General features: G+C 33.9%; 1 protein-coding gene across 1 annotated transcript; it reads left to right on the top strand.

The window, feature by feature from the left end:
* Nucleotides 1-297: 297 nt before the first annotated feature.
* Nucleotides 298-5,011, top strand: LOC8282160 (probable serine/threonine-protein kinase PBL16). The gene is made up of 6 exons (XM_002523356.4): nucleotides 298-899; nucleotides 2,140-2,447; nucleotides 2,610-2,745; nucleotides 3,501-3,637; nucleotides 4,078-4,201; nucleotides 4,425-5,011. The coding sequence occupies exons 1-6, from the start codon at nucleotides 836-838 to the stop codon at nucleotides 4,811-4,813; spliced, it is 1,158 nt and encodes a 385-aa protein (XP_002523402.2). The 5' UTR covers nucleotides 298-835; the 3' UTR covers nucleotides 4,814-5,011.
* Nucleotides 5,012-11,847: the final 6,836 nt, after the last annotated feature.

The following is an 11,847-nucleotide window of genomic DNA, read 5'->3' on the forward strand; positions in this document are numbered from 1 at the left end:
TGTAAATGGTACATTTTATTTTATTTTATTTTATTTTAAATATAATTTTTATAATAAGAAGTATATTGGAAAATAGCTAAATATAAAAAGTAAATTTTTATTTAGATTTAATAAATATTTTTATTTCATGTTTAATTTATTTTTATTTTTGTAAATATTAATAGTTTTATAAAAAATATACTTAATTATTATTTTATGATAACTTTTTTAAAATAAATAATTTGACACGTATAAAGGGTTTGATGTACGGTGAGAAAAGCTCTTCTTTTTTGTTTTTTTTTTTTTTTAAGAAGAGTGAAAGAAGAAGAGAAGTGGGAACAAGAACAAAAGAGAAAAGGATTGGTGGGGATCAAAGTGCGCACTAAAAGGAAAGAGCATTAAGATCAACAACTCATTATATTCATAAATATTCTGTTTCTGAAAATTCTTGAAATCCCAAGAAACCAAAAACACAACAAAACAAGAAACTATATTATGCACTTTGTTTTGTGGGCCCATTTCTTCCATAGCCAAAGAACTATCTCCCACCTCAACACTCTCCTCATCATCTCCATCAAGAACCAACTCTCTCTTTCTCTCCTCTCTTTCTTAGTCATTAACATTTGCACCCATAATAGACCACCTCTCATTTCATTTCACTTGTGATAATATTGGTTTTCTTTTCAAACTGTTCTCTTTCTTCCTTTGTTTTGCTTTTTACTGATTTGGGTTTGGTGCACTAGAGAGTTTTATGATTATGTCTTTCTTTTGCTTCATTTTTTATTGATGGGTTGTTATTGCTGGTGAAGAAACAATCTTTTTTGGTTTTTATTTATTTTTTAAGTATATATTTGTAATGGGAAATTGTTGGTGTAGATGGGAGCCTTCAATATACAGAGTCTCATCAAATGCAAAATCAGGTTTCTTATATTCTTTCTCTCTTTCTCTCTTTTTACTTATTTGATTGAATATATCCATCTGCGTTTTGTTTCTTGTTTCACATAAGAAATGGGTTTTCTCGGTTCTCTCTGTAATTATTATTTGCTAAAAGCAAGATTGTAGTTTGGTTCAAATGGTCATGCTCTGTTCTTCTCTGCTTCAGCTCTCTGTTTCTTAGTTTCTTCTTATATATATATATATATATATATATATATATGTAGTTCTTTTGCTCAAATTCTATGATGAAATTTTCCTGCATGAAGTACAAATTTATTTAGATAGGTATGTGTTTGTTCGAAAACAAATAAGATTGGATATTCATGTTTCTTTTAACTTTCTCTTCTTTTCTTATAATGAGTTTTTATGTCTATAGCTATTTTTGTGATAATTTTTTTGTTGATTCTTTTCAATTGGTAGAATTTGCATCTTGGATGATGATTCATTAGGATATTATACACATCCTTATATTGCAGTTTAATTAAAAACAAAAGAATGAAAGGAGGTGTAGCTTTTTGCCACTTTTCTTTCCCTTGACTCTTAATTTATTCCCACTTATAAAAGGTATTTCTACTTTCTTTTTCATGCGGAAAGTGGAAGGTGAAACTTCCCAATATGGTGGGCTTGCACTTATCTTCACACTACTTTTATATTGCTCATTAAAAGTGTAAACAAAGCCATCTTGCTTCTAAATTATGTTTATCATTTTAATCTCTCATTGTAACCTTCTTTAATCTTGCTTTGGAAAATGGTAATTATATTTTTTATTCTGTATTATCACGATATCTTTAATAAATTCTGTTGCTTTTTTCCTTCTGTCCATGAATCTTTATAAAGCTCAAAATTTGGTAGAGCTTTTTATGTACAGTCTTCAAACAAAAGGAACAAGAAAATAAGACTCTTTTTATATTACTTGCTTCCTCGATTAAATATTTGATGTCTCCACTTTTTAAAATAAATTTTAATTGAGAAGCTGAATATGATGATTCCAGATAAGTTTCTTTGACCTGAATATGATGATTCCAGATAAGTTTCTTTGACCTCAAACTGGTGTGGAAAGCTTACCACACTTTATGGAATTCAAATTACTTTCGTTGTTGTTTTGTATATTTATATGATATTTCTTACTTTTTTTTTGAACTGTAAAGAAATGAAATTTGATCCTTGTGATGTTTAATGACTACATATTTATTTTAAGTTCTATCATTTTTATTTTTATCTTAGAGTCTCCAAAATGTGAGAGCCCATCACGAAAACCAAGAAATGATGATAGAAAGCTACCATCAAATCCTGAGGAAGTAGAAGACCTACGTCGCGATTCAGCAGCGAATCCATTGGTTGCGTTTACGTATGATGAATTAAAGATAATCACTGGAAACTTTAGGCAAGATCGCTTGTTGGGTGGAGGAGGATTTGGAAGTGTTTATAAGGGATTCATTACTGAGGAATTAAGGGAGGGACTTGAGCCCCTTCCAGTTGCTGTAAAGGTTCATGATGGTGATAATAGTTACCAAGGCCACAGAGAATGGCTGGTAGTATTTGAGTTTCTTTTCTCCTTTCTTTCTTTCTTTTTCTTTTGACAAAACGTAATGCTGTCCATTTTGAGACACAGTGCTATAGATTTGTTTACTTTCTTGCTGTTATTTCATTTATATAGTTGATAAAGATTGATTAAAAGTTTGGAGAATTTGTAGGCAGAAGTCATTTTTCTGGGGCAGCTTTCTCATCCAAATTTGGTGAAATTGATTGGATATTGCTGTGAAGATGAACATCGGGTTTTGATATATGAGTATATGGCTCGGGGCAGCGTGGAAAACAATCTATTTTCAAGTAAGCATTTCATTACTTCTATTTAGCATACTGAAATCCTGGAAAGTTTTTACGCATATTGATCTTACATGCTCAGATGATGTGGTAGGGTGCAGCAAACAAAAAGCATGGGAAATGATTCAAAATGATGTAATGATAATCAAGAGCTTCTTTTATCTATCTTTTTTATTTCTTTATCAGCCCTTGGTTACCTTTCATTTTCTTCCCTATTGATGATTTCTTCTGTGCAAGCTCAAACTCTAGTATAATTATTTGATGGTGTAATGACATCGTAGGAGCTAGGATTACCATGTAATAACTTTGCCTCTGACTAACATAGGCAAGATGTTTGAAAGCAGTTAAAGAAAATGGCAACAAAAGCAACTATGATGGTATGTTACTTCCATGGGAAGTGAAGGTGAAACGTAGAGTGGGTGGCAGAATTCAAAGGATATGCAGTCTGGCCGAGTTACTTCTTTTAGCTGGGAGTGATCACACAGAAAAATACTGGAGATCTTGAAATACTTGCACTAATACCAGAAAATAAACTACAGAAAATATCTGTTCATTACTTAACAATATCAAAAAAGAAAAAGTCTTCCTTAAGTTCTTTCTCTCACTTCTTTGAGAAGGTATCTAAAGTTAGTATAGCATATAATGCACCAAACTTTTCTCAGTTTACTGGTAGCTGGAATAGATTGCTTTTAACTTTTTATTTATGATTCTACATTTATTTAAGATATATATGCAACATAGTAATTTTTCATTTGTTGCAGGAGTGTTGCTTCCTCTTCCATGGTATGTTAGAATGAAGATTGCATTTGGTGCAGCGAAAGGACTTGCCTTCCTCCACGAAGCTGAAAAACCTGTTATCTATCGTGATTTTAAGACGTCCAACATTCTACTTGATGTGGTTAGTTTACTGAAATTGCTCTGTCACTTAAGAAATAATGATCAAGCACCTTTCTCAAAATTCCATTTATTTCCCCACTTAAAAGGAAACTACATGAAGGAGGACTCTTGATTTCTGCCAAAGTGGATATTTGTAACTAGGGAAGTTTTGTTGTCATGAAAAAGGAGCAAGATCAGCGCGGCGCCTGTTCTCCTATATTTTATGAAAATTATTTCTAAGCATGATAGAACATTATTGCAGAAGCTAAATCAACATGTATACTGTGTCTAGATAAGGATGTTTTCCTTATTTGTAACCAAAAAATATTGAAAACAAGTGAAGTGCATCAAAGTCTTGTGTTTTTCAACCATTAGATGTTACTGCAAGATTAATGAAATTTCTCACTCTTATTATGATTTCATCAAACCTTTCTTTACATTTGTGATTTTATGCACAAACAGGAGTATAATGCCAAGCTGTCTGACTTTGGTCTTGCAAAAGATGGACCTATGGGAGACAAAACTCATGTTTCTACACGTATAATGGGAACTTACGGCTATGCAGCACCTGAATACATAATGACAGGTAACTTTCCCTAACCAAGTTCTCCGCATTTCTGCAATAAGAATGCACCCTTAGGAATAGTGCATCTTGACATTATTGGACTTTGTTCTTTATCAGCATTTGATATCAGCTATTGCTGTATTAAGCATTCAAAATGAGGTAGACTGCTTTCATGGTGATCGCAGTAATTATTTTTTTGATGAACTAACGTAAAACTGGCATAATGTCTTCAACTTTCTTGTAGGCCATCTAACTCCTAGAAGTGACGTATACAGCTTTGGTGTTGTTCTTCTTGAGCTTCTCACAGGCCGAAAATCATTAGACAAATCACTACCAGCTCGAGAGCAGAACCTTGCAGATTGGGCTCTCCCTTTGCTGAAAGAGAAAAAGAAAATACTCAACATTATCGACCCAAGATTAGAGGGAGACTATCCTATTAAAGGAGTCCACAAGGCAGCAATGCTAGCTTATCATTGCTTGAACCGAAATCCAAAAGCAAGGCCTCTAATGCGAGATATAGTTGATTCCTTGGAGCCTCTGCAGATTCCTGAAGAAGCTTCAAATGGGAAGTCTGTGTTTACTGTAATTAGTGTATCAGATGGTGAAATAAAAAGAAAAGAAGATTCACTGTAGCTTAAACTTGTCAGATTTTGTTATATTAAGTTTCCTTCTCAGTGCAGAAGGAGAGATTTTGCATTAGATAGCTTTTCCTGTGTGTATCTAATGCCTTCCACCTTTTTTTCTTTTCCAACTTTCTTCTTTGTGCTCTTTCCTCTTTACTGAAGCTCAAACATCATTAAGATATATTCTATCTACTGAATTGTTGTAAAAGTGAATCCACTAATATCCGCTGTCAATACATTGTTTCTTTTTCCTCTGCATTAAAGCTTATATAGGATTTATGAAATACAAAATCATAGAAATTTAAACTTTTTCAATATCAGTGATGATAACTGTACTGCATGTAAGTATTTTACCAATTACTATGGCTAATTGTTTAGCTAGTTTACTACCCATTATGGAAATGATTCTAATTGATTGAAAATGGAAAGACCACCCTTAGGAAAACTGCTTCCTCCTGATGCTAAATAATACAGTCAACAATAACTGATCTAGCACACAGCATGAGATCATACAAAGGCAACTCTCATTTACGTAAGTAAGAGTTTTGGGAAAAGAAAATCTACCTCTTCTGACTCATCAGGAAGTATTTGGAAATACCAAGAAATGCTTTCACCATCACTGTCTACCGTTAGACCCTTATTTTAACCAATTAAAATAAACTTAGCTTTTCAAGGCATATCCACTATATATATATATATATATCCACTTACACATGTGTAAGATTAATCCCATTAATGTCAATTCAGTAAATTTGGTAGAATTTTGGCAATTCACTGTACTTCTTATATTTTTCTTTTTATCATTGCATTATACTTCTTACATTTAAAATTAAACTGAATAATAACACTTACAATATTTTAATAAAATAATTCTAATAACTCTTGAATATTATTATATAAAATAAACAAAGTAGACCCACTTTCAAATTTAACTAAAAGCTTATTTGCATGGCTATCTTTTTTTTATTGTCTTTAGAAAATTGAAATTCACTAATGTTATCAGCCCTGTGACCATCAAATTACTCGAACTCACCAATGTAACCATGCTTTTGCATCACCAACAGAAACTTGATAATCACTTTCGAAGAAGGCCTAATCATGACTTGACGCTTTCCATGCCTTTCAGCGTTGTACAGGCTCGTGAGAGCATCATTCAGAACACTAACACTCACCATAGTTAAGAAGCCAAAAGCATAAAAAGATCTGCAGAGGCACCTCCAAGAAAGTTAGAAAAATAAAAAAAACTAAGAGTTAGGATTTCTTATGCATTTTAACATCTGAAATATATATGTCATTATGAAAGTTTAGAAAAGAATTAATTATAAAGTTAGACATTGTAACATATTAATACTTAGTTTTCTTGATGACCTTCTTCAGAATTTTTTCTTCGCTTACAACTGCGAATGTTGTGACCATATCCACCACAATTATGGCATCGAGTGCTTCTTAACTGATGCTTGAGCTAATGATAACTCAAGACCACTCTTGAGTCTTCCATTATAAGACTCCTGGGTCGTACCTTTTTTTCAATCTTTAGTTTATGATATATTAGGGTCACTAATTTGCAATGAAGCAGAAGGAACAATAAGCTGAACATCTCTCAAGTCAAGAAAGCAATCATTAAGAGAATATTGGTGTAGGTTCAAGTTACTACTCTCTTCATCATAAAGCATTTGGCTTTCCATTTCTAACGCTTTTTTTGCCATTTGGTCTAAATCATTAATAATAACTTTATAAAGCTCTTTTGATTTTTCAGCAAGATGAGATAATTGGTTCATGTACCGACATACATGTATATTTCTTAACGAGTCTACCACCGTATGCTGAACCTCTTGAACTATTATAAATATGATCAATGCTTCTATACGACTAACCACTTCATTATTTCGAGAACCTGTTATGCTTGATCTTATATGAATTCCAAAACCATTTTCTTTAGCAAATGCCTTGTAACAAATTTCAGCGTCTATCACAATTAGATTTCATTCCTATATGAGGTGTTGAATTATTCCACTTACATCTCTATGTTGAGCATCATGATCAAGTTGAAGGACTTGTAATGAGATATCATCCATGTCCATAATATCAAGAATGAGACTAACCTGATAACGAGAAATTTTAAATTGGAGTGATAAAAGAAATATAAGAAGGAATTCATAGTCATTAGATGTGAAAGTGTTGAGATTTTGAGTTGTTAGGGTTGTTAGGATATGATAAGTATTTATCTTTTAAATTTAGGATATGATAAGTATTTATCTTTTAAATTTAGAGTCTAGCTATTAAGAGTTTGTTATTTAGTTTCTATCAAAGTCTTACATATAAGTATAAATATAAGGCTGATGTATCTTTTTTTGATATCAGAATACAATAATGAAAACCTAATTCTTAGGTTATTTTTTTCAAGTTGGTATCAGAGCCTACCAAAAAAAAAAAAAGGCTTTGAAACACTTAAAACAACATGAGTGGTAGAGATGGTGAACCATCTGGATCGAAACCTATTATCATTCAATCTGAAGGAGCATTCAATGCAGGAATTACGCTTACAGAATCAAATTAGATGTATGGTCTCAACTAATGGAAATGCATATTGCTGAAAGAGAAAAGCTTTCCTATATTCGGGAAAAACAAAACCACCTGCTGAATCAGAGGATGGGTATGAAAAGTGGTATGCTGAAAACCAAAAGGTGAAAAGATGGCTGCTAATATCTATGAGTCTAGAGATTATGAAGCGATATTTACGCTTATCCACTGCCCATGAAATCTGGACTGCTTTATCAAAAGCTTTCTATGATGGCAGTGATGAGTTGCAGCTCTTCGCCTTAAACCAGAAAGCATTTGCAGCCAAACAAAATAGAAGATCATTCTTTGAATATTATGGAGAACTAACTGCAATTTTTCAGGAATTGGATCACAGAGACAAAGTGGTCATGAAGGATCCTGATGATGTGGTTGCGTACAAAAAGTCTATTGAACGACTACGGGTGCATATATTTTTAGCTGGACTGGATGATCACTTTGAGCAGGTTCGCGGAGAAATCCTACGTCAGGAGTCTACTTCAGGCCTAGAAGAAAGCTATGCCCTGATTCGACGAGAGGAGAACCACCGTGTAACATTAAAAGGAGACTATGGAGACTCCGATGTTGTTGCTATGGTGATTCGCAACAAGTCAAAGACATCTATTGGTATTAGAAAGTCCACACAAAAATGTACTCATTGTAATAAGTCAGGCCACATCAAAGATTGTTGCTTTGAGCTTGTAGGCTATCCAGATTGGTGGGATCAGAATCGAGGATCACAAAGAAGGAAAGCTAAGAATTCCCTGATTTCCGTTGTTGCTGAAACCAGAACAAGTGAGGACAATGTTGAATCAACTTCAACATTAGTAGCAACCACAAGCAAGGAAGGTAAGGTGTTTAATATTTCTACATCTGTTTGTGATAATACATGGATAATTGATTCTGGTGCTTCAAATCATATGACCTTTGATTCTGGACAGGTTAAGAAACTTAGACCATCCTTACAAAAATCTGTTTTGATAGCAAATGGTAATGAGGTTCCAATTATTGGAGAGGGATCTATTACTGCCACCAATTCTTTAAATTTAGACTCAGTTTTAATTGTTCCATCATTAAATTACAGCCTTTTATCTGTTTCCCAAATAACATCAGCTTTGTCTTGTATTGTTATTTTTTGGCCCAATTTCTGTTATTTTAAAGATATCCAAACGAAGCAGACGATTGGCTGTGGTATTAGGCGAGGGAATTTGTACTACTTGGACATGCAATCCAATACTTCTTCCAAGTTGCATCATGCGTTTGCAATGGATGGTCCAAAGAAGGTAAAAAATGAAGCAGAAATCTGGTTACAACATAGACGCCTAGGGCATGCTTCTTTTGGCTACCTAAAAAAGTTATTTCCTGGTTTGTTTAACAACATTGATTTTTCTATTTTTCGTTGTGATGTTTGTGAACTTGCCAAGAGTCATCGAACCTCTTTTTCATCAAGTTTTAATAGAGGTCATTTACCTTTTATGATTGTTCATTCTGATGTTTGGGGTCCATCTAAAATTTCAACTTTAGGGGGATCTCGTTGGTTTGTTACTTGTATCGATGATTGCACAAGGATGACTTGGGTGTGCTTAATGAAATCTAAGAGTGATGTAAGTGCATTATTTCAGAAATTTCATACACATGTTAAGACTCAATATAATGCACATATTCAAGTGCTTCGCAGCGATAATGGTGGTGAATACCATAACTCTGAATTGAAGCATTATTTGGAAGAAAATGGAATTGTCAATCAAAGTACATGTGTTTATACACCCCAACAAAATGGGGTAGTTGAAAGGAAGAATAGGCATTTACTAGAAGTTGTTCGTGCCTCATTGCTTCATGCAAAAATGCCATTATCATATTGGGGAGAAGCTCTTACTTCTGCTGCATATTTAATTAACCAAAGTTCATCACGGACTCTTGATTTTCAGACACCTTTTCAGGTTCTTAATGATACTACAACTGCTCCATCAATATCAAACTTACCTCCTCGTGTCTTCGGCTGTGTAGTATTTGTACATATTCATAAACATCACCGCCATAAGCTTGCTCCTCGAGCAATAAGATGTGTGTTTCTTGGATATGCCACAAATAAAAAGGGGTACAGGTGTTATCATCCTCCAACTCGACGTATGTTCATATCCATAGATGTAGTCTTTCATGAAGATGTGATGTATTTTGAGTCTGAATTTCCGGAGGAGAGACATGAAGAAATTCAGACATTAGATTATCAATTTCAGGAGGAGTATGAAGTGGTTGATAATGGTGTTGGTGATCACTCAGAAAATCATGGGATACATATTGAGCAAGAAGATCTAACTCCATCGATTGAAGAAGAGTCCTTAAGTGAAGAAGACCCTGAATCCCAAGCTGAAATACCACGCCAATCACCTGCTGAAGATATTCCTATTCTTGAACCCGATCCACCGAGAAAACGATTACCAGAACGATCCACCAGAGGTATTCCTAAACTTAGTTATGAGCCTGAAATTTCTAGTAAAGTTAAATACCCAATGAGTCATTATGTGTCGAATCATAACCTGTCAGAATCAAATAAGTCACTGTCAAATCAATTATCTACATCAGATCTATTCCTAACAGTGTGCAGGAAGCTTTATCTAATCCAAAATGGAAAACTGCAATGAACGATGAAATGAAAGCCTTGCAAAAGAATGAAACATGGGAGCTTGTTGATTGTCCAGCAGGAAAGAAACTAGTAGGGTGTCGTTGGGTCTACACCATAAAGTATAAAGCAGATGGCACAATCGAGCGATTCAAAGCAAGATTGGTAGCAAAAGGATACACTCAAATCTATGGGATTGATTACACTGAAACCTTCTCTCCTGTAGCTAAAATCGATCTTTGTAGAGTGTTATTATCCTTGGTACGCAAATTTGGGTTGGTCATTACAGCAGTTTGATGTTAAGAATGCTTTTTTACATGGTGAATTATCAGAAGAAATCTATATGGAGCTTCCACCTGGATGTATGTCAACAATGCAGAATAGGAAAGTTTGCAAGTTGAAGAAATCGTTGTATGGACTGAAACAATATCCACGGGCATGGTTTGGGAGATTTTCAAAGTCTATGAAAGCTTTTGGATATCATCAGAGTAATGGAGACCATATTCATAAAGAAGACAAATGGGAAGATCACAGCTCTCATTATCTATGTGGATGACATGGTAGTTACAGGAAATGATCCAGAAGAGAGGAAGGCATTACAAGAATACTTGTCCAAAAAGTTTGAAATGAAAAACCTGGGTTGCTTGAAATATTTTCTTGGGATTGAAGTTTCAAGATCAAAGAAAGGAGTTTTTCTGTCCCAAAGGAAGTATGCATTGGATTTATTGCATGAAACTGGAATGTCAGCATGTCAACCAGTTGACACACCAGTTGAGGAAGGCCTGAAGTTGTGCATTGAGGTAGACCAAGTACCCGTTGATAAAGGAAAATATCAAAGACTTGTAGGAAGATTAATGTATTTAGCTCACACAAGACCTGATCTTGCGTATGCTTTGAGTATTGTTAGCCAATTCATGCATAATCCCCGGAGAAAGACATATGAATGCTTTGTCATAAGAATCTTACGGTGATTTGAAGTCCGCACTGGAAAAGGAATTTTGTTCACTCAACATATGGATTGGCAAAACATAAAGGTTTACACCCGATGCTTATCAATGGATCAATCGATGATGAGCGATCAACTGCAGGATATTTTTTGTTTGTGGGTGGAAATCTTGTGACATGGAGAAGCAAGAAGCAAAATGTTGTTGCCCGGTCTAGTGCAGAGGCTGAGTTCAGAGGAATGGTTGTTAGTGTGTGTGAAGCCTTATGGTTAAAACAAATTTTGGAAGATTTAGGTTACGCACTGAGGCAGCCAGTTAGATTGTATTGTGACAATAAAGCAGCACGTGATATAGCTTATAATCCAAAGATGCTGACATGATCGGACAAAGCATGTAGAGGTTGACAGATTTTTTATCAAAGAGAAGTTGGATGAGAATATCATAGAATTGCCTAAAGTATGTTCTGAAGATCAGTTGGCTGATATCCTTACCAAAGCAGTCTCGAGTTATATGTTCTTTAAGTGTCTAGGCAAGTTGAGCATGTATGATATTTATGCACCAACTTGAGGAGGAGTGTTGAGATTTTGAGTTGTTAGGGTTGTTAGGATATGATAAGTATTTATCTTTTAAATTTAGAGTCTAGCTATTAAGAGTTTGTTATTTAGTTTCTATCAAAGTCTTACATATAAGTATAAATATAAGGCTGATGTATCTTTTTTTGATATCAGAATACAATAATGAAAACCTAATTCTTAAGTTATTTATTTCAAGTGAAAGAAATCAATTGTGGAGAAATTATATAAAATTATAAAAATTTACACATGTGTATGTCAATAATCTAAAATTAAAAATGTATTAATGCCCATGTGTCATTGTAAGTAGAAGTTACCTTATTAATATGCCAAGCCATTTTCATGATTGGCA

Source organism: Ricinus communis, chromosome 9, assembly GCF_019578655.1.
Source record: "Ricinus communis isolate WT05 ecotype wild-type chromosome 9, ASM1957865v1, whole genome shotgun sequence".
Taxonomy (NCBI): Eukaryota; Viridiplantae; Streptophyta; class Magnoliopsida; order Malpighiales; family Euphorbiaceae; genus Ricinus; species Ricinus communis.